A 27,524-nucleotide genomic window follows, 5' to 3' on the forward strand; every position below is an offset into this window, starting at 1 on the left:
GTCAAGCCTGGCTCGGAAGAGATGGGAGGGCGGTTTGGATAATTTCGTGGGTGTTGGAGATTTGCCCACATTGGATGAATCAGAAAACAGACAGGTCAAAAAAAACCTACTGGTCAGGAATTGCAGGGCAAGAGAAAAAAAGAGGCCACGTGAGTTCGCTGAGGCTAATGGAACCATTCACTGGAAAGGTGTATAGTAGTTCCCCCTCCTAAGCCATGGATTTTTTAGCCACTGGTTCAAGCTTTTGCAGCTTGAAAGTTTTCAAACAAAGGATAAATTCCAAGTAGCAAACCTTGGTGGGTTGGCTACTATTTTAAAGGAGGGGGACTGTTTTGCTATGTCATTCATTGTACGAGGGGTAATGTACCAACACAAGCATTTCAAGGGCATGTAGCTTTGAGATTTTGCAGACTCCACCTTCACAATATCCCCTCGTATTTAATGAGACTTGAGCATCCACAGGCCTTGTTATCCACAGGGGGTCCTGGAACCAGCCCCCAGTGGATAAGAAGGGACAGCTCTTCACAGTTGGATGGTTCAGAGCACTGCTTCCAATTGGTCAAGGGGTGTGGCAGGTCTATATTGGAAGGGCTAAGTAAGTTTGACAGCTATCAATCATTTTGAAACTTCACTTTTTTGCATTGTAGGAAGCCAACCAAGTCTATGAAAGCTTAGGCTACAAGTTCTTTCACCCGGTTAGTATTAGATGAATGGGCAGGCTCTGGTCTTTTTTTTTTCTCCTTAAGCAGGTGGCCTCTGCTCTCTTCCTGGCCTCTTCCTGGCCTTTGCTATCTTCCTGGCCTCTGTGCTCTTCTTGGCCTCTGTGCTCTTCTTGGCCTCTGCTCTCCTCTTGGCCTCTGCTCTCCTCTTCCTGGCCTTTGCTCTCCTCTTCTTGGCTTCTCCCTTCAGCTGCCGCCGGACATCTTTTCCCTGTTGTGTTGGAAACCTGCAAACTGGGGTGTTATGGCAGCAACAACAGGGAGTTTCAAGGCAACGCTTCTTTGCAGGTGGAGGGCTGCAACATGAGTTTTGGACCTCAGGACGTGGCAGCATGCGCTTATTAGTGGCTAGACGTCTCCGCTTGTTGTCCGGTTCATCCCTGGACAGAACAAGAGATAATGAAAGAGAGGTGTCACCTCAGAAGAAGACATCCAGGATGCCAGAAACATGAAAGTTTTAAGTAAGCATATACACGGAGATGAGTGTGGATTCCTTCCAAACAGGCATGGTAAAAATAATATTAGGACAGTGTTAAACATCCTTGAAAAATTTGAGCGCCAGAATGATGAGAAGCTGGCTATGCTGTTTGGTGGATGAGGAGAAAGCATTTGATAGGATTAGTTTGAGTTATCTACAAGAAGTACTGGAATGGATGAATCTGGGACCAAAATTATACAATTGGTTATTTGCTATATACGTTGAACAAAAGGCGTAACTGATAGTAAATAATGAAAGAACGGGTTATTTTAAAATTGAGCGTGGTACAAGACAGGCTGTTCCCTATCCCCTCTCTTGTTTATTGTTGCATTTGAGATATTGTTGAACCACGTTAGAACTAACCCTGAGATAAAAGGGGTAAGAATAAGAGAACATGAATTTAAAGCTAGACATTGTTGTCCACATTACAAGAATATACAGATGATAAATCAATCTAAAACCTCTTTTATAACAAAGAATTTAAGCAAGGATAAGAATGGGAAACTGAGTAAGATTTCTGGATTTAAAATCAATAATAAGGCTAAATACCTAGGAATTGTTATGACAAATAGAAATATTGTTTCAAAATAATTATATTAAGCTTTGGACTGAGATAAAAAGGGATTTAGCTTCTTGGTCAAAAATACACCTTTCTTTTTCTGGGAGAATTGGAACTATCAAAATGAGCATTTTTCCACATATTTTGTTATATTCCAATAACATCAGATATGAAAGTATTTACAATCTGGCAATCTTTCCCTTTCACCCTTAAGAATATCTATATGAAAAGGTCAGCTCACCTGTGGTCCCAGTTGCTGCACAAACGCTTCTGGGGTGTGATTCTTGTCCTGTTGCAGGAAGGCTTCCCATGACTGTCTCTTGGTCCAAAGCCTCGCTTTGCTAATAAAGGAAGGAAATATTATATATAAATGTGTAAATTTATAAATGTGTAAATTTACAGCGCTTTATAAATAAAGGTTAATAATAATAATAATAATAATAATAATTTAAACAGGGCTATCATATCACCTCTTAACCTTCTTTTCTCCAGGCTAAACATCCCCACCTCCCTAAGGCGTTTCTCATAGGGCATGGTTTCCAGACACCCCAATTTTAGTCACCCTCCTTTAGACACACTCTAGTTTCTCAATGTCCTTTTTGAATTGTAAAATTATATCTCTTTATAATTTGGACTGAGGCCCGAACAGACAGGCCAAAATAAAGCTGCTTTGGATCACTTTGGAGATAGGCTGTTTAAATGATGCATGCGTCCTAAGAGGCTGGAAGCTGCGTCAAAGCCACACTCCAGTCCTAAGGACTAGAGCACAGCATTGGTACACCCTCTGGCCTCTTAAGTTCCATGTGCATTTAAATCGCATACCTCCAATGTGTCCCGAAGCAGCTTTATTTTGGCTTGTCTGTTCGGGCCATGAGAACTAATGGAAAGTGTTGTGTGTTAGCTTCTGCCTGGTTTCTTACCTGTCCTTTTCTTTGGCTGAGAAGGAAGAGTAGGAGGAGGAGGAGGAGGAGGAGAAGGAGGAGGAGGAGGTGGAGGAGGCATCTGGTGGACCTTTGGAGAAGGTTCAGGACAAACTGCTTTTTTCTCCTTCTTTTCCTGTTGAAAGCAAAAGAGAATGGAAAGGGTTATTAGAAAACCTGAAAGCAAACTGTTCTAAAAGGCTTCTGGGTACTGACCAAGCTATCTGAGGGTTTCCCTATATCTCCCCTCCCCATATCTGCAGGACAGGAAATTCACTCTAGGTTCCAATCTGAATTCCAGAGGAACTATCAAAGGTACGACACCCAATCAAAGGAAAGCACCGGGGACAGTCTTTTAAACTTTGGACTAAAGCCCAGAGCAGATTCACTGGCTTTGGAGATGACTTGAAGGCACACAACAGTAAAAAATGAGAAATCTTAAACTAGATTTCAATGTCCACGTTTTCTAGATGGAAGGCACATAGCTCCTCGGGGGTCCTTATTTTTCTTTTCTTTATGAGAGCCAGCATGGTGTAGTGGTTTGAGTGTTGAAGGCAGGCAATAGCAAACCTCCTCTGAACAAACCTTGCCAAGAAAACAAGGGTGCCCTTGTAAACTCAAGTAACTTGACTTTCAAGGAAGCAGGGCTGGGATTTAGCTAGAAGTCAGGTGTGTGGGTCTTCCTTTCCAACCCTTCCAGAGGCTGTGTATGTCTATAGGTTAGTGCCCCCTCCCTGGGTCCTTCCTGCCTTGGTCTTGCCCAAGAATTGAGGAGGCTGCTGGGATGGGCTCCTCTGCTCAGATCTGGAGCTTCTGCCCTCTGAACCAGAGATGATCATAGAATCCTAGAGATGAAAGAGACTCCAAGGATCATCCAGTCCAACCCCATCCAGCCATGCAGGAACTCACAATCATAGTATCCCAAAGAGATGGCCATCCAGCCTCTCTTTAAAAAACCAAAGGAGGAGACTCCACTACACTCTGAGGCAGCATCGTCCACTGTCCAACAGCTCTTACTGTCAGATTCAAAGCCAGATTGCCAGGGTTCTAATTAACATTTAAACAGCCATATTATGCTTGCTATACCTTCTCTTCCTTGTCTTCGGCTGTTTTCATCTCCTTCTTCTTCTTCTTCTCCTTCTTTTCTTGATTCTTTGCAAGAATTTCTTTATCTGTTTTGTCGTCTTTCTGCTCCGTTTTTGCAAGATTCTTATCAAGACAAAAACAAAACAAACAGTTTCATTTATATACCGCTTCATGCTGAACTAACAGTGTCTAAGCGGTTTACAACTGTAAGCTAATTGCCCCCAACAGTCTGGGTACTCATTTTAGCAACCTTGGAAGGATGCAAGCCTGAGTCAAGCGTAAGCCCCCTTAGCTGGGATTGAACCCACCCTTGTGGTTTTTAGTGAGTGGCTGCAATACAGGCATTTAACCACCTGTCAATCCTTCTAGACAAAAGGAAGAAAGGATACAGGAAAGGAGACAAAGAAAAAACAATGATTGCCAAAATAAAGCTGCTTCAGGTCACTTTGGAGGTATGCTGTTTAAATGATGCATGCATCCCAAGAGTCCAGAAGCTGTAACACGATCCTTAGGACTGGATCGTGGCTTTGGCGTGGCTTCCAGACTCTTAGGACACATGCATCATTTAAACAGCATACCTCCAAAGTGACCTGAAGCAGCTTTATTTGGGCCTTTTGCCATATTTTTTGAATATAAGTTTTAATATAGCCCACTTAAACCACTCTTGCCTTAATTTGCAAAACATCTTGTAGCACCTGTGAGACTAACTGAGTATAAACGTTTGCAGACTTGTTCTCCATCCTCACATCCATGGAATCAATGGGTGCCCAGAACGGATCTTAGATCCCTCCTTGCATCTGCCGAAGTAGATCAAGTCTACAATGGCTGATGCTAAAACTTCCTTTGAAAGTACAAAACCTACCACCACCTGACTCTTCTGTGGGGGGTTTGGCTCTTTCTGGACCTCCTGTTTCAGCTTCTTTTTCCTGGCCAAATAGAGGAGGTAGTCAGTCTCGGCTTGGAGCTGTTTACGCAATGATGTTTTATTTGTCTCAATTGGTAGCACCTTTGGATGGGAAAACACACAAAATAAAATCTCACATGTCATAGACAGCTTTAAGGGTAAATTCTCAGTGGGGAGAAAGATATCCAGATGCAAAAAATACTATGAAAAGTGTACCTTGTCAGTTAGTTTCAGCTGTTGGATGGCTTGCATTAGGTCGAAGGCCCCGCTGCCTAGCTTGTCTGCGCCAGGTAACAAATGGGAGCCGCCATCCAAGCCCCGTTCAACATCCGAATTGGCTGGTTTGGGTTGGCAAGTGAGATTAACCCTGTCCATTTGACCAAAGAGGAGAATGATGAGGGGGTGCCCCTTTTCTATGGAGTTTATCACAAGTGAGGAATTACTCATAATTTTGAAGGAAAAGAAAGTGGGGCCAGAACGCATTCACGTGAATTCGCTAGGTTAGCAAAATTACATGAATTGCATTCGAACTGGCTCCCCATTGCCCAAAAATAGCATGCCATTGCCCAAATTTGCGTGTGGCAGTGTATCACACAATAACGTTAAACCCCATGATTGCATTCAGATTGCCACTGGATTATACTTCCAATTTCCCTTGCCTAATAAACTCTCATATTGTAACTTTTCTCCCAAGAACCTATTTCCAGACTCACTTGGCTTCCTTCCCTGGGACTGAAATTTTCTGAACTTTTTCATTTGGCTTGATGGGAGCTTTTCTGGTGGAATCTTCCTTTGTTCCCACTTCTTTCTTGGGAGAAGAATGCCAAGAACAGCCTAAGAAGGAAATACAATTTTACCTCATCAAAAGTAAGTGAAACTCTTGATATAGGATATGTCAGGTAAAACTCTCTTCATGCATGTAAACGTTTAACAGATTTTCTAGTGGTCAAGCTGATAGCAGTTAGAATCACTTGAAATTTGTTGTCATCTACTGCTTTGGGGCAAATCATGGCCCCAGGCAGCCCTCCTGTGCTCAATGTAGCCCTCCATCTTTTTCAGTCCGCAGGGGAGCCGCGCCGTGTGGAGGCTCCGGCTCCCCCACGGACTAGCCGGCGGTGGCTACCCCGCCAAAGCCTCAAACAAGCAAAGCACCAAGCTTGGCTTCTTCAGAAGTGACTTCATCCTGGCATTCCCACAAGACCAGGAGTTCCAAAACCACTTCCCGTAGTAATGGCTCCTCACGAAGGTCTGTAGGAGCAGAGCTGGAGATGATAGCTCTTCAAGCAAAGGCTGAGGCAGCAGCAGCTGCGAAACAGGCAGAATTTTCCAAAAGAAAGCAAGAACTCAAAATAGAGCAAGCCAGAATGAAAGCTGAATTGGAAACCTTGGAGCAAATAGCAAAGTCAGAACAACTGAATGAGAAGGCTCGGATCTTGGAGCAAGGTCTCAAAGAAAAATCACTGGCATCTGACATGTCTAAACTGAAAGAAGAAGACCCTAGACAGAAGGTGATTTCCTATTTAGCTGGTCAACCACGAGACCTCAAGGCAAAGAAGTTTCAGCCCATGACACTTCTAACGCCAGCTGCTGCACCCATTGTTCAGCCAGCAGAAGCACCACCTTTAGTGCAGACCTCAGCAATAACCTCAGTGCCTGCCTCACTGCTGTACCAGAGCCAGTCCTTCAACAGACAAAGAATACCCATCACATACCCGGTTAGTACCACTGTCCCTACTAACCTGGGTTACCAACAGCAACCAATCCATGCTTCGCTCAGCACAAAGCCACATTTGCAAAATGTGCCAGATCTATACTTCACAACTATAACAAGGAACCCAAGGAGAGATTTAACAGACAAAGGTGTTCAAAAATTCTCAGAAAAACCTGAAGACTACATCCTCTGGAAAGCCATCTTCCAAGGAGCCATGGAAGATATGGGGTTATCTGTAAAGGAAGAACTGACTTTGCTAATGGCATGGCTCGGCCCTTCATCTTCAGAGCAGGTAAAAAGACTTTATGCTGCTCACATAGCAGACCCTTCGGCAGCCTTACAAGCTGCATGGGACAGATTAGACCAGAGATATGGAAGTGCAGCTCAGATTGAGACCTCTCTTTTATGTAGACTAAAGGACTTCCCTCAGCTCACAATGAGAGACAGCAAGAAGTTGTGGGACCTTTTAGATCTTTTACAAGAGCTACAGAATGCTAAAAATAATCCACAGTTACCTGGTCTCATTTCCTTAGACCAACATATGTCACAAGCAGACACTGTAAGAAAGCTCCCATTCCAACTTAGAGAAAAGTGGGGTCAGGAAGTCTTCGAGTATAAAAGACAACACAGCCAAATATATCCACCTTTCTCACACTTAGTGAACTTTGTTGCCACCATGGCTCATATGAGAAATGACCCTCAGACAGGGCTTTTTGATCTTTACCAGGGTTCCGAAACTGAAAAGAGTCCTTCAAAAGCACCTAGAGCCAAGCAAATCATCTCAGTCAAGAAAACTGAGACTTCATTCTCCAAGTCTACAGCGGACTCCAAATCAATAACTAAATCCTTGTGTCCAATACACAAGGCACCGTACCATATCAGTGACTGTAAAGAATTTCGCAAAAAACCTTATGATGACCGCATTGCCTTGTTAAAGGAACAAGAGATATGCTTCAAATGCTGCACATCTAAAGAGCACAGAGCCAAAGACTGCAATGAAAAGGTAAAATGTCTAGAATGCAACAGTACTAGACACTGCACGGCGTTGCATCGAGCCACACCACCACAAAAGCAGAAAAAAACAACTGCTGAGCCAACAACACCTCAACCAGAGACAGTAACTTCTTCAGAAGTCAAGACAGCAGGTACCAGTTGTACAGCCCTGTGTCAAGAACCAGGTAAAGTGCGATCATGCCATCCAATATGCCTGGCCAAGGTGTTCCCAAATGGGCACCCTGAAGCCTCCAGGAAGATGTACATTGTCTTAGACACACAAAGTGATACTTCACTAGCAGCTCCAGCATTCTTTGATCTCTTTGATGTCCAGACTCAAGAGATAGAATATGTCATGACAACTTGCACAGGAAATCAAGTTATGGTGGGGAGGAACACCTCAGGCTTCACTCTAGAAACATTACACAATGGCAAAAGATTTGAGTTGCCTATTCTAATGGAGTGTAAGTCCACCCCTAGGAACAAGGACCAAATCATGAAACAACACTGCCAGCAAGACGACAAAGGTAATTGGATTGCCCCATTGCCTTTCCGCACACTCTACAGCTTTAAGAAAGACAAGGATTGTGGGAAATCCCAGGGTCTTATGCTGTCTCCCTCTAGTTATTTTCAGTGTGTAGTAAGATTTCAGCCAAGTCAGACCTGGAGAGAGTATTTTCCTTTGACAAAAAGATAAGTCCACAAAGGAAGAAAGATAGTCCTCAAAGAAAGATAGAATACATCAAGAAGAGAGAACAAGGTATTTAGGAAGGACTATTAAGAAAAGGAGATCAGTTTCATGTTATTTGTGTTATTTATACTGGTTATAAAGCTTTTGAAACTTAAAGAAATTTGTGGACAAGTCTTTTGTTCTGGCTGTGTTCCCGAGAGCCAGAGGCCTTACTACAGTCAAAGTCCATAGCATTGCTCTTGGGACAAAACACTTACCTTCTCCTGGATCCTCATTTATCTGGTGTGACGTAGACATTTTTTGGCAAAGATCTACCAAATGCTTTTCCTGAGCCTTGTATCTTTCCCTCATCTTCACATGTTCAGAAATGGATTCAAGACTGGAGATGGGAAAAGAAATACAATATCCCTTTTTGCAAGCGGTTTACTATCTCCCACTGGTACATTTTGATTCCTTGCTCGACCATGAAATCCAATGAGTGACTTTGGGGAAGTCATTTGATCTGCTGGGGTCACCATACGTTGACAGACTACATGCACATGAACACACACACACACATGCACACGCACACACGCGCACATGTACACATGCTAGCTGCGCATTGTGAGCATTATGCTCTGCTGGAGTGATTTGTTACAGCATGAGTGTAAACCTATAATAATACAGGACTGCATCTTGTATGAATACCTCCACCCAGTAAAATCACATAAGTGTATCATACAATACAAAATCTGTATTAAAAAAAAGACCACACAAAAATACAGCCTCTAAAGGCAGTAACAAGGACAGAGTGCAAGGAAAGAAACTGATTGTCAGTTTAGTTCAGGCAGAAGAATGCCAGCCCTGCTGAGAGCTATTCAGATTCTGGCTGGCCTGGCATAGCAATGGACAAGAGCAGGCCCTTACTGGAAGCAACTTTTCCTCTTCCAATCAAATCTGGGAGAAGCACAGCTAACAGTCTCAGGCTGGTTAGAATGACCTTAATAGATTAGAAAGCTGGGCCAAAGCTAACAAAATGAATTTCAACACAGAGAAATTAGAGCAGAAAAATGAAATGCACAGATATAGGATGGGGGACACCTGGCTTAAGGAGACAACATGTGAAAGGGATCTGGGAGTCCAAGTAGACCACAAGTTGAACATGAGTCAACAGTGCAATGCCGCAGCTAACAAGCCCAATGCGAATTAGTCTGCATCAATAGAAGTATAGTGTCTAGATCAAGGGAAGTAATAGTGCCACACTATACTGTTCAGGTCAGGCCCAACCTGGAATACTGTGTCCAGTTCTGGGCACCACAATTAAAAAGGACATTGAGAATCTGGAGTGTGTCCAAAGGAGGGCGACTAAAATGGTGAAGGGTCTGGAAACCATGCCCTATGAGGGAGCTGGGGATGTTTCACTTGGAGAAGAGAAGGTTAAGAGGTGATATGATAGCCCTGTTTAAATATTTGAAGGGATGTCATATTGAGGAGGGAGCAAGCTTGTTTTCTGCTGCTCCGGAGAACAGGACCAGGAACAATGGATCCAAGCTGCAGGAAAAGAGATTCCACCTCAACATTAGGAGGAACTTCCTGACAGTAAGGGCTGTTAGACAGTGGGCACACTCCCTCGGAGTGTGGTGGAGTCTCCTTCCTTAGAGGTTTTTAAACAGAGGCTGGATGAAGCTTTGATTTGGATTTCTTGCATGGCAGGGGGTTGGATTGGATGGCCCTTATGATCTCTATGATTCTATGATTCTAGGAGACATTGGATCCTGACAGAGATGCTGGAATAGGGGAGAAGTAATGAAAGAAACCGGCATCTCTGCCTTGGACCCTTGAATTTAGTACCAACCATTTGTTTCTGGTGTTTGCAACTCCTTTCAGTGGGTCCTCCTGGGTGGTCTTCCACTGAAACTTTGCAGGTAAAATGTAGTCCTTATAATTTATCTTGCTCCCAGAACATGATGATGTATCTAACGTGCTCTCAATATCGGAGTCACTATCGCTGTCCTGTGGAATATAAAGAAGCGTGAGCAAAATGGCTTGCTGAAAGGCTTAGTTTCCCAGGTATCACTTGCTCCATGTCATAGAGCTGTGATATTCTTACAATGTTGTGCATTCAAGTCTTTTTCTACTCATGGTGACCCAAAGGTGAACTTATTCTATGGTTTTCTTGGCAAAATTTGTTCAGAGCAAGGTTGCATTAAATTCCTCTGAGCCTGAGAGAGCGTGAATTGCCACAAATTTTCCATGGCTAAGTACAGATTTCAATCGGCCATCTCTTGGGCTTCAAGAGACTACATACAGTGCTTCCCGCAAGTCTGCAAGACTACATCATCCACCATGGGAATTAGGGACTTACATTTTATATTAAGATATTTGCAGACCACAATGGCTTGGGAAGCTCAGTACTTCCGGGAGTTCTTCCCATGTACCCCTCTGCCTGAGGAACCTCCTCAATGCCCCAGCAGTAGGAGCTGTAAATGGTGGGAGGATTTGAGAGGGCCTGTTCTGCTGGGGTACCTACAGGGATCGAATTGGCACCAACACCACTTTTATTGGAGGTCAAATAAAACACAGCATTTTGCTTCCCTGTGCCATTGGAGTTAATCCACATTTGTGCCTGTGTTTGGTCTCAGATTGTTTTAAAAGAGTGTGGGCTCTTCGGTTTTAATTTGCCATTTTTTAAAATATAGGTTTAACCCACTTAAATTACTCTTGTTTAAATTTGCAAAGAGATATTGCGGCATTTGTGAGACTAACTGAGCAAAAGAAGTCGCAGCATAAGCTTTTGTAGACTTGGGGGCTGTACAGACAGACAGGCCAAAATAAAGCTGCTTCGGGTCACTTTGGAGGTATGCTGTTTAAAAGGCATATGCATCTTAAGAGTCCAGAAACTGTGCCAAACCTGCACTCCAGTTCTTAGGACTGGAGCTTGGCTTTGGCACAGTTTCTGGCCTCTTAGGACGCATGCATCATTTAAACATCATAACTTCAAAGTGACCCAAAGCAGCTTTATTTTGGCCTGTCTGTACGGGCTCTTGGTTTCCTTCCTCAGATGCATGGAGTCAACGGGTGCCCAGAAAGGACCTCAGATATCTCCTGAGCACCTTCTCACTCCTTGCATCTGCCAAAGAAGATCAATTATACAAAAGCTGATGCTAAATCTTCTTTTAAAAACAGAAGATCTGGTCCAGCACCTTTGGACTTCTCCACTGGGTTTTTGGCTTTTTCAGAGTCTTCATTTCCAGCTTCTTTTTCTGAACTAACTTCTGGAGGTAGTCAAGCTGGGCTTGGAGCTTCTTCTCCAATGGCATTATCTTTGTCTCGACTGGGAGCATCTTTGGATGGGAAAATACACAGAAATAAAATAAAATCCCACATGTGCTCTTTAAAAGTCTCCTACCAGAGCAAGGCAAACAAGGGTTGGATGGCAATATTCTGAACCTAATGTAAACATTGTTTTCTGGGGGCAGGTTGCAAGTGACACATCTTGTTCACATGGTCATTATGGCATTACTGGTTGTTCTTTTGTAATAGGAACTGAACAACACATGATCTGTGACTGTAGAGCTTTTCTATGTTAATAGGTATAACAATGTAACAGAAATGATGCAATATACAATGAAATGAGTTTGGACAAAAATATCCAAATTAATAGCAAAACCCAGCAAGACAAATCATTTGGATCTGTGTATTCTACAAACAGATGCAGGACGTTTCAAGGGAAATATGTCTGTTTTTGTTTATATATGCAATACAGATATTTCAAATCCCCAACAAAAAAGTTAGATACAGTACCGTATTTTCCGGCATATAAGACGACTGGGAGTATAAGACGACCCCCAGCTTTTCCAGTTTAAATACAGAGTTTGGGATATACTCGCTGTATAAGACCACCCCTCTTCCAACGCACACCAAATAAAAATTTAAAAACATCAGATTTGATTTCAATATGGTAATTTTAATTCAAAGGCTTATGACATGCAGGTACTTAGCAGGAAAACTTGTTGTATACAAAGCCTGCTTGGATTGGTCAGCTCTCCCTGCCTGCCCAGCCCTCCCTTTCTCCAGGACTATCAGAGCGGGAGCGCAAACATGGCTCTTTTTTCCATACCCCCGGGCATCCTGGACACCTGCAGCTTGCGCCACCCTTCACTTACACCTTCCCGGTGAGGCACCCCCTCACCTCATCATCGGGACCGCATTAAGCCACTTCTTTCCACGAATCCTGGTGAATGGATTTTCTTCTACTGTACTTGTATAGTGCCGCCCTTGCTGCTTTCATACAATTGCCACATATGGTGGGGATGCAGCTGTGGCCATTTTTGAGCTCCCCCCACCATATGCGGCAACTGTAGATTTTCCAGTCCGGTTCTGAAGTTTCAACACCTGCCCTATAAGACAACACCCGGTGTATAAGACGACCCCTGACTTTTGAGAAGATTTTTCCTGGGTTAAAAAGTAGTCTTATACGCCAGAAAATACAGTACTCAAATATTACCTAGCTGTGTGCTTATTTTTGTTAAGAATTCACTTGCTATATTTTTTTTTCCAGTAGAAAGGTGATATTTAAATAAACCTGACTTGTCTTGTAAAATCTATTGCATGGCTCTCACTGAAGACAAATCTCTGTGTCCCATTGTGTCTAACCCCCTAGTGGCTTCCATCCTTTTCTGTACCTTATCAATTAAGTTCATGTCATGGTTGGATTCGCTGAGCTCCCATTTCGTGGCCCCTTGTTGGTCTACTACAAAGAACATATGAGATTCTTTCTCCAAGCCTTGTTGCATATCGAATAGTGCGGATTTTATACGGCACGTGACACAGAACCTGTTCATTTGATCAAAGAGGAGAAAGATGAGTGGTGCCCCTTTTCCATATTGCAGCCTGTCTGCTAAGTCCAAGAACCTTTTGGATACAGTCACCCAGATTCACTTGGCTCTTTCCTCTGGGCCTGCAAGAATGGTCTTGTGAACCTCTGACCCTGAAGGCTAGGGACAGTCCAGGGATTCTGTTGGTCTCCCGTCCAGACTCCCTGGCCAAGCTGACACAGCTAGTCTTGGAGCTGGTGCTGGAATCCCATACGCTTCTGGTCCTGGGGGACCTCAACATCCCCTTCAAGGCTGGATCATCAGATCTTTTTTTTAAAAAATATTTTATTAAATTAATACCACTCCCTATATCCCCCAAAGAAACCTAGAACAATTTCCACATTATTAATACACATTTCATTCTGTGACACTTACACAAAAGAAAACCAGATAGCACACTTGCTTATCTCCCACGCCACATTCTCACAATTCTTGATGATGAATGTGATTGTAATCTAATAAGATCCATATGTAGCGCTTTCCCTCAGTTTATATTGAAAACGTCTAATTAATTATTTAGAATTTTTTATTGAAGGGTATATCCCCTTTTCCCATTAATTTCAATTCTTGTGTTTCGTCTCTCACAAACTCTAGCTTACTGATCTCTATCTACTTGAATTTGCAAAAAAAGAAAGCAAATTTAAAAATTACATGGACATATAATATGTCCCTTGTTTTCCTTACAAATTCCCATCACCTATCATAATTTTTATACAATTTCGTCCATATTTGAGGTCCAATTAGCTCTTTCCCCCCATTCCCCCCCCCATAAATTTTATGACAGATTCCCAACTTGACCTCCATTTGAAGCTATCTTGGTTTTCCATTTTGTGTGAAATTAAATCTAATTCCATCATATGAAATAGCTTTAATCTCCATTCTTCAATTTCTATTGTCTTGTCTGATTTCCAACCTCTTGCAAAAACCAGTCTCACAGCCGTTAACATATAAAATATAATTTTCCCAAACCTTGTTCCTACATCTCCATCTAACATACATAATATCATTGTCACTGCGTTAAACTTTAATTTAACTCCCAAAATTTCATTGATTTCCATCTGAACTTTTTTCCAAAAGGTTTTTGCTTTGTCGCATAACCACCATAAATGGTAGAAGGTACCAATGTCTTTCTTACAGTCCCAGCAGATCTTATTGCCTGCTTTATATATTTTATCTATTTATTCAGGTGTTAAATACCACCTGTACAAGATTTTGTAATAATTTTCTCTGACATATTGCGAAGTAGAGTATTTCATTCTTGCATTCCAGGACTTCTCCCACTGTACTAATTCAATTTCCCTTCCACAGTCCTGAGCCCTTTTAATCATTACATCCTTAATTAGTTCATCCTCTGTATACCGTTCCAACATTTTTTTATAGATCTTTGACAGAGTTTTACCAGCTTGACTCCATAATATCTCTTCAATATCAGATTTAATGTTAGAGAAGCCTCTTTGTTTTTTGTCCAAATTAAATCTCTGCTTTAGCTGTCTGTATAGAAACCACCCAATTAATTTCTCATGAGACTTCATTGTTCCCCCTATATCAATCAAATCATTATACAGTGGACCCTTGTTATACGCTGGGGTTTGGTTCCAAGATCCCCTGTGTATAACAAAATCTGTGTTTGCTCAAGTCCCATTAAATATAATGACATAGCAAAATGGTGTCCTTTATAAAAATGGAAAATCAAGGCTTGATATTTGAAATGTATACCATTTTTGAACATTTTCAAACCGTGGATGCTTGGATCTGTGTATAAAAAATCTGTGTATAAGAAGGGCTGACTGTATCTTATCCATATCTCTTCTCTTTTTGGGTCCATACCATACAAAGCCCAGGGACGTAGCTAGGATTTTAGGAAGGGGGGGGGGTCCAGACTAAGTGCCGTCATTATAATGGGGCTTGAGTGCGGCGGCGCAGCAGCACACACCATTCATTTTTCTAACGGAAGGGGGGGGGGTCCGGACCCCCAGATCCCCCCCCCCCTTGGCTACATCCCTGCAAAGCCTCATGAGGTGAAACCCACAGAGGAATATTAGATTTCTGTAATGCGCTCTACATGGGGCTACCTTTGTACCAGGTTCAGAAGCTTCAATTAGTTCAAAATGCAGCAGCCAGATTGGTCACTGGAACATCCAGGCCAGACCATATAACACCTGTCCTAAAATCCTTACACTGGCTGCCAATTAGCTTCCAGGTGCAATACAAAGTGTTGGTTGTTACCTACATGGCTTGGGCCCGAGTTACTTGAGGGAACGCCTCTCCCTACACAACCCGCCCTGCACCCTCAGAACAACAGGGAAGAATTTATTAGTTTACCCAAAGGTCAGATTAACAGCTACTTCCAAAAGAGCATACACAACTATGGCTCCCAGGTTATAGAATAACCTGCCGGAAGAAATCCGTCCCATCACTACCTTTAAGAAGGCATTCTCTATTGGGAGAAGCGGGGAAATACAAATAAAACTTATTATTATTATGTTTCAATCATATTGAATGAATGAAATGTATTACGTTCGATGACCAGCATAAAACAATATAAAAAGTACCAACCTCTTGGTTTTGATGTCTGTGGAATCTGTCAGTGGGTCCGCCTGGATGGTCCGGGTCTGGAATCGTGCAGGTTTAATATAATTCCTGCTCTTAGAAGCAGTCTTCTGCTTGTCCTCCATTTCAAGGCTCAAGTGGCTCTGACTGGCCTCAGGCTGTAGAAATTAAGACAGGTCAACAAAATAGCTTGCAGAATGAAAATAGCTTGCAGAATGAAAATTTAAAAAACAGAATATAAGATGAGACTGTTTGCTGATGATGTAGTTTATATCCTAGAAAGTCACATTTTAAAGCTACATTTAGAATGTCCCAGTTTCTCCCACTTTCCACTTTTGTTCTCAGCTCACATCCATTGCTGCAAACTGAACTCAGAGTGCAAAAGTGGCTTGCACTTCAACTCAGCAGGAGGAAGAGAAGGAGGAAGAGAAGGAGGAAGAGAGAGAGAGAGAGAGAGGAATTTTGACTGAACAAATAGATTTATTTTGGCCACAGACCAGAATGTGGTGGGATCTTGCATTTCCCACTAGGCTCAGGCAAAAGCAAACCAAATGCAGCCCCTCCTAGCTTTTGCGATTGTCTTCCTTCATCACCTTTGCTACCTTGACTGCACTGTGATGCTCAAAGGCCAGATGCGTCCCAGTTTTTAGCTGTGAAATGTTGAAAGCCATGAGGTTCTCCACCAAAATGCTCAACATTTTGGACAGAAGAGTGTGGGAGCAGGCAGATCTCCCAGCCTTACATCTGTTCTAGTGTTTTTGCCTTTAAAAAAATAAGATGAGGATCCATGCCTTTAAAAGTGCAATAGCTTTTTACTTTTTAAAAAGGCCTTGGCATCAGGGGACTTACAATCAAATTGCACAAATTGGTGTCCAGTGTACCACAAAGCAAGCCAAGAGAATATATCCTCATGCTGGACAGAGAGTAATTTCATTTGCATTTCAGACAGATCAGTTGTATCATATATATATGTGTGTGTGTGTGTGTGTTTATATATATATATATATTCCCATGTAGCTTTGTTGATTGATGAACCAAGCAGCTTCATGGAGAAGGTGAGACCTGTGGCTACTGCACTAGTTTTATTGTCTCTGGTTTATAGTTCCCACAGCTTCCACCCTGCTTTAAAATCTATTACAACTTCACAGCTAAAAGGAAAAGGGTTAGGAAAAGGAAAAGCAAAAATGAAGTCTTAATAGGGAAAATGTTATAATGAACCAAGCTTGCTTTTGAGACATGGAGTTGGAGTTGCATTGCGAGGTATCCCTTATTATAAGGGTTGCCCCTTATCTGACGTTAAGAAAGCTTGTCCCTTATAGGGCTGGCAGGTGTATAAGAGATGACTCCTATTCCTTTCCTTTTATATAGACTGAAGGAGGTGAAAAAACACATATTTGGGAGCATGGGCCCTTTATAAAGGCAAACATATGTGTGCCTGGTTTCTCTGTAATGTGTGTGTGTTTATGCATCTTCAAGTTGCCTCTTGATCCATGGTGACCACATTAATGTTATGTGGTTTTCGTAGGGAAGGAAGACTCAGAGATGGTTTTGCCAGTTCCTTTCCCCCCTGAAATATAGCCTTGTAGAGCCTGGTATTCATTGGCAGCCTCCCATCCAAGTAATATCCCTGGCTTAAATGCTCCTTCCAACGCATTCCAATGCAACACAAATCATAAAACAACAACAGCAGAAACCCAGAGCTGATGACAGCAGCAACTGCAAATATAACATCAAAGTGAATCAGGATTATCAACCGTGTGGCAATCCTAACAAAGATACTGACAGAATCAGCCCATGATATCTTTCTATTGGGATTTCTCTTGAACTGGAGGAATACATACATGCCATTTACAGTCATAATAAAGAGGTGTCGTGTTTCATAGAAGAGAGTGTGCTTTCCATTTATTTCTCATCACCTTCACCTGTCTGGATTTCCCCATCAATGCAAGGCTCCAGAGCCTGTCTCTCAATTGTTTAACAGGCTTTTATTGTATTTTATTTAAAAAAACCCTCCCCAATCTCACACAATTTCAGGCCTTTTGGAAAGGCAATACTCTCCCACAGTGTTTTATATTGGAGTCCTCTGTTATTCCCCAAATGAGGAGGAAAGCTATTTCTGGATTCAGTACAGGACTGGTCATTTTTCAAGATGAAGCCACAGCATCCCTAAAAAGTGGTACTTCTCTTGATCTAGACACTATGCTTTTATTGATGCAGCCTAAGATTGCATTGGCCTTTTTAGCTGCCGCATCACACTGTTGACTCATGTTCAACTTGTGGTCTACTTGGACTCCCAGATCCCTTTCACATATATAAGTCTCTCGTTCAGCCAAGTGTCCCTCATCCTATATCTGTGCATTTCATTTTTCCACCCTAAGTGAACTATGTTACATTTCTCCATGCTGAATTTCATTTTGTTAGCTTTGGCCCAGCTTTCTAGTCTATTCGGGTTGTTTTGAATTTTGATCCTGTCCTCTGGAGTATTAGCTATTCCTTCTCATTTGGTGCTTGAAAACACTGAAGTTCTGGACCATGCCAACCACTGCCATGTCAGGATGCACAGAGAAGCCCTTGAAATCCACAAACACCTGGACAATTTCAACAGGAAAGAGGAAACTCTGAAAGTAAACAAGGTTTGGCTACCCATCCTGAAAGATAGCAAGATAAAGACTCAGCAAATGCAAATGAGAACTCTCCCAGCAGACAATGACCAGTCAAGCAGACATTAATAGTCTTGTGCAGACCCTCAAACCCTGAGGTTTGCAACAAAAGCAATACACATGCAAATTCACTCCTGCCTTGCCAGGTCACACCATATATACAGCCAAATCCTTTCCAGGCAAACATTCTCTGAAGATGCCAGCCACAGATGCTGGCGAAATGTCAGGAAGAAACTCTTCTAGAACATGGCCACACAGCCCTAAAAACCCACAAAATACTCGTATAAACAGTTAGAAGAAAAAACAAAATTAGTATATCATCCAAATATATGTGGCATCTCACTCCAAGAAAGTTAGCCCAAATCCACACAGACTCCAACTCTTAGAAGAATGGTTGAAATTCTAGGAGGAATATTGGAAAAGCAAAATAGATCTAATTTAAGTTAATACAGTTATAAAACCAAATTTTAAGTTGCAAAATGGTTGGATAGAGCTACAAAAACCACAGAAGTACCAGGACATTTGGGCAGGGGTATTTTATATAAAGCTTGTAATGCAATTAAGGAAAGTCCAGTATGTGTGAGAAAAGATAATTAAGATACATATAGACACAGGTACTGTATATATAAGCAAAATACTGTAAATTGTTTAAATGAATCGTATTTGTTGTATAATTTAGGATGAGACTATAAACCTTTAATAATAACAATAACAACAATAATAATAAAGCTTGAACTGGGAAACCAGCCAGGTCTACCTGTGTCTACATGTTTACAATAAATAAAATGAACCAAAAAAAAAATTAAACAAGCACTTACATGGAACAAGCAATTCGCAATCGATAGAGAAGCCACACAAATGACAAAGTACACTGAAACTACAAGAAATAGCTGCAGTGTGTTGAGGTCCGTCTGGTCTGAAGCTCAGTGGACACTCAACTGATCAAGTTCTACCTTGGTCAAGATTCTCTATGATCTCCTTGGAAACCAAACAAAGACACTGCATTCTACTTGGTCCTATCTGATCAATTCTCCATCCCTGATCCAATGACATGGGATAGGATGTTCAATCTATTTTATACTAAAAACAGAATTAAAACTATTTAAAAACTTAGGTTAAAACAGTAAAGCACTATAAAACCCCTTGTCACATTAACAATTTGTTTCCAAAGTCTTGGAAAGGTAGTTGTCCAACATCCTTTGCAGATCTTTGAGAACTAACTTACAACCGAAGGAACAGCACCATCCTCTTCTTTTAAAAGCATGTTTACTTATTTTAAAATGCTTATTTAAAAATGCTATATTTTGTATTCTAAGCCACCTTGAGACCTACTCATGTGAGAAAGGTGGGATGAAATGTAATAAATAGCACAACCATATAGTTCAATGAATGTAACAGATGAAGGAATAAGAAAAAGGATGCAATTATAAGAAGGGGGAGAACTGAGGTATAAGCTCCCAGTACTCCAACTACCCTTAGACTATGTGGATTGCGGGTCAATCCTGAATCTGTGTGGAAAGGAAGTTATCCTTGATCAAGGGGCTGCCCTCCCTTCCCAAACAGAAGAGCTCTGTAGGAGCAAAGAAAGAGCAACTTTATTGATAGGAAATATTTATAAGCTTGCAAGGCGACATTATAGAGGACTTGAAATTTATGTTTACATTACTGAGATTCCCATGACTTCATTGAGTATATATTTTAACAGTCAACAACAGAACATATAATTGATTTCTCTTTAGTCAACCCACGTACATAAAATGTATCTAAAGGGACACATCTCATACTGTCTCCCAACAGACCTGCAGTTATAACTGTAACATTTGGTGCCTTCAAATGTTTTGGACTACAATGCCCATAACCACTAGCTAGGGCTTATAGGAGATGTAGACCATGCACCTGGCGGGCACCAGCTTGAGAAAGAGCATGGTTGTTCACTGGGGCTCCTTTTGGAGACGGCCAAATAACTGTGCCTGGCTTATAGCACTGCAGCCAGGCTATTTGGAGGGTTTTCTATTTGATAGATATGACTCTGTGATATGATCTGCATTGGCTCCTGGTCTGCTTCCGAGCCTTTACTATATTTTTTACAAAGAATCACTCAGCTCAGTAGCAGATAGATTTCCAGACTGGTTTGGTTAACCACAGAGAAGGAAGGCAGTCTAATGGTCAGAGAAAGGAGCACTTTTTTACAGGCAGGAAATATGGCTTCCATTATCCACTGCATTGTTGGATGCCCTTCAAAAAGCTACTTAGGCCATAATCCCATCAGTGTTTTAAAAATAATAACAATTCAGCCTAAAAGCTGTAATGCCCAGATAATTCTACCAGCTTACCGATGAAACCTAAATCAAATCATATTTTAGAGTGATATCATTTAAATCTACTTACACTGAGATAGCATTTCTTACTGTCACTGGCATCAGTGGTTCTGAGTACCTGGCTTGTTGGGGGCCAATTAGCTTACATTTGTAAACCGTTTAGACACTACTTAGGCGGTATGAAGCAGTATATAAATGAAGCTTGTTGGTTGTGTTGTTCCAAAGTGGCCCAAACCAGCTGTATTTTGGCCTGTCTGTTCAGGCCCTTAGAGAAGTTACTTTTGGACTATCTCCCCGATCATTCCCCACCAGCTAGATAGGTCCATCTAGCCCAAACTTCTCCAGCATGGATATTTTTACCCTAGTGCTTGCACTACCCTGAACACTGGCCAGAGCTGGTCAGTATCATAGTCCAAATGAGCAACCCTAGCACATCATGGGCGCGCCACAAAGGGCCCATCTGTACCGGGCCATTCAGAGGCTACAGCCGTTTGCTTTTGCCTGAGCCTACTGGGAAGGGTAACCACATGCCACAGCCCCGTTCTGCTCTTCGGAGGACTCAAAAAGAAGCTGACCCCAGCGACTCCTTGGAAGGGGTGTTATAAGCCCCGCAGTGTGGCATTATGACACCCCTTCTGCGCTGTATGGGCACTGCACTTGGAGCATGCGGACGCTCAGCCCTCACCTCGCCCACAGGCTGGCACAAAGTGCTGGTCCATATAGCCCCTTTGTTTAATGGAATGGAATGTAATGGAATGGAAGCAAGCTAATGACAAAGGGGAAAAGTGGGAAAAGAAGGTAGAAACCAAGACATTTTAAAAGCTGCTTAAAAGGTGAGACAACAGAGGATCAGTCCAGACTGTCCCTGCCAAATTGGGACAGTTGGAGGGCACAATGAAGTTCCAGGGGGGTGGACTAGATTATCCTCTGAGATTCTATTATTCTAATTCCTGCTCACCCATCCATGCCAAGAAATGACTCACTTCGTGTTTTCATGCCAAGAATAGTTATGTTTACTATCCACCTTTTTCTTTAATGAGATGACAGGGGTACAGATGGCTTTCCTCATTCCTTTTGTATCTATTCCACAGTCCTGAGAGATAGTTCCAGCAGAAGCAGAGAGTCACTGGGTTACAGTGAGGGTCATGGCTGAGTAGAGATGAATCAGGATTTCCCTAGTCACCATCCAGCCCTGTAACCCCTGATGTTTAGGAACTTGGCACCTTTACTGCCTTTGGGCTTTATGGCTCTTTAGCACAACAATGTCAAGTATGCCTTTGGTCTGATGAGCTTGGCCTCAGAGCAATCCACCTCTTATGAAGTTCACACTTCACAGATAATGACAGAGTGAGTTGCCAGAAATCTATGTTAATCATCTCCCCATGACAGTATTGCCATATTAGCTGGCAATGACTCTGTGAGCCCTTCTGCTGTTTGGATAATTCAGCCTCTTGTCCAGAATGGTATGTAGATCAATAGGTGCTGCCTTTCCAAGCAACTTATGGAATCTGATTAGATGGAAGATGTAATTAAAGAGCAAGATGGCATGCCAGCTGCAGTTGTTACTCGATCTATTTGAGTTGCAGCCACGGAGCAGTGCCTCATTGCTGTGATGAACCTGGGAAAATGTAAATATCAATTTCTTCATGCTGGCTGCCCTTTGTCTGCTCTCCTTAGCCTACTGGCTGTCCTTGCTCTGTGGGATCTATTAGCCGATTATCCCTAGACCTGTGGCCTCAGGAATCCAAGGCATCTTGTGGGTTGCATCGGAAGTGAGCTCTCCATCATTCAGCCTGCTGATTTCCACACAGCAGGCCAACATCTCTCAGATGCTCCAATCTGCCACTTTCCCCCCACCTCCTGAGCTTAGGAAGTTATTTTTAAGAAGAATGAATATCAAAACATTATAATGAATATAATGCTTTCTGTACCTGAGCTGTGATCAACTGTTCTACAACCAAAAAACCCTGAATGTGGGTACCTGAGCTATGCCAGGATGATGCTCTGAGTCCCAGCATGATATTTGCATGTTGTTATAGTCACTTTTTGAAAGTAATCTTCCAGACTTTGCTTTCTTCAGCAGAGCTCTATATCTTTAACTACTGCACAGGAGGCAGGGCTGACTGGCTCCAGGAGCCCATCTACTCTACACAATTATAGTGTGATGATCCCACTTTAATTGGCATGCTTCTATCCTATGCAATCTTGGGATTAGAAGTTTAGAGAGGGACTTTGAGAAATCTCATCCAGAGAGTTCCAGTGCCTCACTAAGCTAGAATGGAACCACGGTAGTTAAAGTGGAATAAAAGTGCTATACTTGTGTAGTGTGAATGGGCCCTCAGCACCAGGGACTGGGTCCTGTGTGGCTGCCATAAGTTAACAGGCAATTTATAAGCAATACATAAATACACATAAAATATGCATTATCATTCTCTTCTTCCATGGGGATATCTCAGGGATATCTTCATAACTATAACAGCTAGAAATCTGTATTTTCCCATACAGATGGTTGGATGTATGGATATACTTGTGTCTGACCATCCATCCATCCACCCAATGCATACATCTATATATTTGTGATCATATCCTTAACCAAGTCTGTCTGTCTATTTAATAGCCTACCTTTAAATATACAAATTGTTCCAATCCAGTTGTCAAGTAACATAGAGCTGGAAGAAAAAATATTAGAACATATATTAGCTGGTGTGGGTAGGAGGGTGAAGTAGAACTAGCGATGGGTGAGACTTTCATTTATGGTTAATTTAATCATAATTTACCAAACATTTGTGTTATTTCTTCATGTTTGGCTGGAAAGAACTTGAGGGAAGAAAGAAAAATGGACAGCTTTTCTTATCCCTTGCAGGAGTACAAATGCGGTCTGATCATTTCAGCCCTCTTTCTCTCTCCTGGAATCCTTTCCAAAGGAGAGCTGGTAGGAGAAAACATGGATGGGAAAACAATCCACCTCAGATCTGAAATTACCATTACCTGCTTCTCAATCCTGGCAGGGTTCTTTCTGACAGGGCAGCTGGTAATAGTAGACCTTGTCGGTCGAGGAACCTTTCAATTACAAACACCTAGATGTTTTGCAACCATTACTACGTTGTGTTCTTGTCTCCTGACATCCACATCTGCATCTGTCCCTTGCATAGCTCTGAGACGATGAAACCCAGACAACTGCTAAGTGCCACGGATATTAAGATGGTCCTACAGATGTGTGCCTCATTGCTCTTTCGTGTGTGTGTTTTTAGTAGAATTACTTAAATTGCAGTCCGTATGTGGCAAACTTTTCCTAATTTCTCCTAGAGATAAAGCTACAGTTGAGTCATAGATACCGATTTCTGCAGAGAACCTCCAGCCGTTCCATACTTGCTTCCTTCTGCAAGGCTCCAAACTCCAAACAATAAGGAGATGCATCTGACAAGAGAAAAATTAAGAAGGGCAGGAGATGAGTGGGATGAATGATACAAGCCAAATGGTCACTAAAGTTTACCGGTAAGAGAAAGAAAACCAAAAAGGGGAGGAAAGGATGGAGGACAGAAAGGAAAAACAGAAGGACAGAGAAAGAACACAAAGTGGGGGAAGCATAAAGAGTTTCTAGCCCTTACAAAACTGCTAGCAGCATGTGGTCCCGATGCTGCTTGGTATCAAACATGCTGTGAGTGAGGACCACCATGAGATGGAGTGGTTTGAGCATTGGAGACCAGGGTCTAAATCCCAGTTCAATGCAAATAAAACAGGTAAATGGCTGGCACATAAATTAAGGAGAGAGAAAGGGAAAAATATCATCAATAAGATAAAGAAGGATGATCAGTTACTAATCCAACAGAAAGACATAGAGGAAGTATTCTTAGAATATTACAAGGTATTATATATGAAACAAAAGGAGGAAAAAGAGGGGATTCAGGACTTTCTGGCAAATAGTAAAATTCCAATATTAACGGAAGAACAACAGGAAAAATTAAATAAATTAATTACAAAAGAGGAAATCCAGGATGCAATCAAAAAATGTAAAACAGGTAAAGCGCTGGGAAATGATGGTTTTACGGCATTGTTCTACAAAACATTTATGAATGAAATTTTGGAACCACTACAAAGAGTAATGAATGAGGCTTTGATAGGTAATATACCCGAAATGTGGAAACAAGCAGAAATCACACTTATTCATAAGGAAGGCAAAGATCGATTGAATCCAGCGAACTATAGACCCATCTCTCTTCTAAACAACGATTATAAAATATTGGCTATAATATTATCCAAGAGACTGAAAGAATGTTTAGCCGAAACAATAGATGAAGAACAGAGAGGATTCCTCCCAAAGCGATATACAAGAGAAAATGTAAGAATGGTATTAAATATATTGGAGTATTATGAAAAACATAACGAGAAAAAATTGGGGTTAGTTTTTCTCGATTTTGAAAAGGCTTTCGATTCAGTAAATTGGAATTTGGTTTTGGAGACATTAAAAAAAATTAAAGTGGGAGAAAATTTCAGTAATTGGATAGGGAAGATATATAATAACCAGAAAGCACAATTGAGAATTAATGGAGAAAGGTCACAAATTATAGAGATTCAAAGAGGAATGCGACAGGGTTGCCCACTCTCACCACTATTATTTATACTTGTTATGGACTTGCTTATAAAGGAAATCAAACTAAATACTGAATTAAAAGGAGCAAAAATAAAGAAATACGATTATAAAATTAGAGCCTTTTCAGATGATGTGATTATAATTATGGAAGATCCGATGGAGAATTTGGCAAAACTTCTAAATATATTAGACCTATTTGGCAAAATTACAGGATATAAAATTAACAAAGAAAAATCTATTATTCTAACAAAAAATATTAAAAAAGACGAAGAGAAGAAAATAGAAGAAAAATTTGGATTAAAAATGGGAAAGAAAACCAAATACTTAGGGGTTCAAATAACAAACAGGTCTATTGAATTGTTTGAGAATAATTACAAGAAATTATGGTCCCAAATAAGAGAAGATTTAATTAATTGGAACAAACTTAATTTATCAATAATGGGAAGGATATCAGTGATTAAAATGAATGTCTTGCCGAGGATGTTATATTTATTCCAAACATTACCAATAATAAATTCGGACAAACCATTTAAAGATTGGCACAAAGACATAGCCCAATTCATATGGAGGGGAAGGAAACTGAGAGTCAAATTAAAGATGCTACAAGATGCTAGAATTAGAGGTGGATTAAACCTTCCAAATTTAAAGTTGTACTTTGAGGCATGTGCATTAACTTGGATTAAAGAATGGGTAGTTTTGGAAGAAGAAAAACTATTGGAATTAGAAGGTGAAGGCTTGAGCTTTGGATGGCATGCCTATCTAGCGTATGAGAAAGCAAAACAAAATAAAGATTTCATGAATCACTGTATTAGGAAATCCCTAATAAGAATTTGGAACAGATATAAAGGAAGGATAATTCAGAAAATGAACGGATGGGTCTCTACCCACGAGGCGTTTTGTAGAAAAGAAATGATTAAAGACAGTAAATGGTTTAAATATAGTGATTTGATTGAAAATAAGAATGGGGTCTGGAGAATCAAAACAAAAGAAGAATTGGCAGAGATAGGATGGAAAGGGTCATGGCTCACATATAGGCAAATCTATGAAAGGTTCAAAGTAGATCTTAAAGAATATGGATTTGAGAAAAAGGGGGAGGAATCACAACTGGGGAAGATTCTGGCTTTTGAGGATAATAAATTAATTGGTAAAATCTATAAAATTCTCTTGGAATTTGATACAGAAGAAGAGTTAATAAAATATCAGATGATCCAGTGGGCGTTCTATACTCCTAGCACAATGGGAAAAAGTATGGGGAAATGGTTTCAAATATTCGGCCTCCCAAAATCTGAGGGAAAACTTCTATAAAATGTTTTATCAATGGTACCTCTCACCCTACAAGATTGCAAAAATATATAAAAGAAAAGAAAATAGATGCTAGAAATGTAAAAAAGAAATAGGCACTTTTTGCCACTGCTGGTGGACTTGCAAATGGGCAAAAAAATACTGGGCAATGATAAATGAAATGATCAGTGAAATTCTAGATATTAAAGTGAAGTTAAAACCAGAATTTTATTTACTAGGTATATTTGGGAAGGAAATTAGTTCAAAATATGAGAAGATTGTTTATTATATGATTACTTTAGCTCGGGTGTGCTTTGCACAAAAGTGGAAATGTGAGGACATACCAACAAAAGAGGATGTGGAAGTTGTATGATGGGATGGAAATGGATAGATTAACACAGGCATTAAGGAATGATACAAAAAGCAAATTAATGGAAGACTGGGAAAGAGTGATGGAATTCTTAAAAGAGAATCTGGGTGAATATGCGTATATTAAGTTAGATTAGAATAATATGATGGATTTTACAAATTAAACTAAGTCAGAAGTTGATTTTATAGGGAAAACAAGTTAGGAATCTGGATTAAGTGGGTAAATAGGAAGTCAATCTGTGTGTATGGAAGAGAGAAGAGTGAAAGAGACGAGGGCGCGTGAGGTGAATTTGTTAAGAATGACATTGGAGATAAGAGTGGAAATTTAGAAGATATAAGAAGAAATAGATAGGGAATTATGAAGAGTAGAAAGTAGAGGTAATTGAAGATATAGGCAGCCTAGTCTCTGGAGCAGCAGAAAACAAGCTTGCTCCCTCCTCAAAATGGATCCCACCCTCTCTGAGGGGAGGGGAAATGCTCGGAGTCACTACTCTAGCAAAGGCTCCGTGAGGCCTACTAGTCACAAAGCATCCAGCCCCCCTCCTGAGTGACTTCTCCTCAGACTGGTGGCATCCTTCAGTACTTTGCAGCACTTCCTGGATATCTTTTTAATGTCCCTTCCTGTTTAAACGCCTCATCATTATGGCTCACAGTCACCCTTTTATGCCTGGCTACTATTAAAACCCACATTGTACATTTTCCAAGTTGTGACTTTCTATCTCAACAAACATACCTAGCTCCCTGACTCTCTCCTCATAAGGCATGGTTGCCATAATAACTTTCACCATTTTGGTTGCCATAATTGTCCACTATTACCAGAGACAAAATGTAGGACAAA

The 27,524-nt window shown here is 41.2% G+C and overlaps 1 protein-coding gene across 1 annotated transcript; it reads right to left on the minus strand.

Annotated features, from left to right (window-relative positions):
• Positions 1-741: 741 nt before the first annotated feature.
• Positions 742-27,524, minus strand: LOC149307120 (uncharacterized). Its single transcript, XM_089538269.1, has 15 exons — positions 27,420-27,524; positions 23,781-23,862; positions 23,068-23,114; positions 15,474-15,625; positions 12,726-12,876; positions 11,244-11,384; positions 9,896-10,053; positions 8,319-8,440; positions 5,380-5,500; positions 4,883-5,033; positions 4,625-4,768; positions 3,763-3,885; positions 2,677-2,812; positions 1,998-2,097; positions 742-1,099 (listed from the first exon to the last, which is right to left on the minus strand). Exons 2-15 carry the CDS (start codon positions 23,860-23,862, stop codon positions 742-744), a joined length of 1,986 nt encoding a protein of 661 aa, XP_089394395.1. The 5' UTR covers positions 27,420-27,524.

This window comes from Sceloporus occidentalis, unplaced genomic scaffold (genome assembly GCF_023333645.1).
Source record: "Sceloporus occidentalis isolate IW3139 unplaced genomic scaffold, rSceOcc1.0.p SCAF_9, whole genome shotgun sequence".
Lineage (NCBI taxonomy): Eukaryota > Metazoa > Chordata > Lepidosauria > Squamata > Phrynosomatidae > Sceloporus > Sceloporus occidentalis.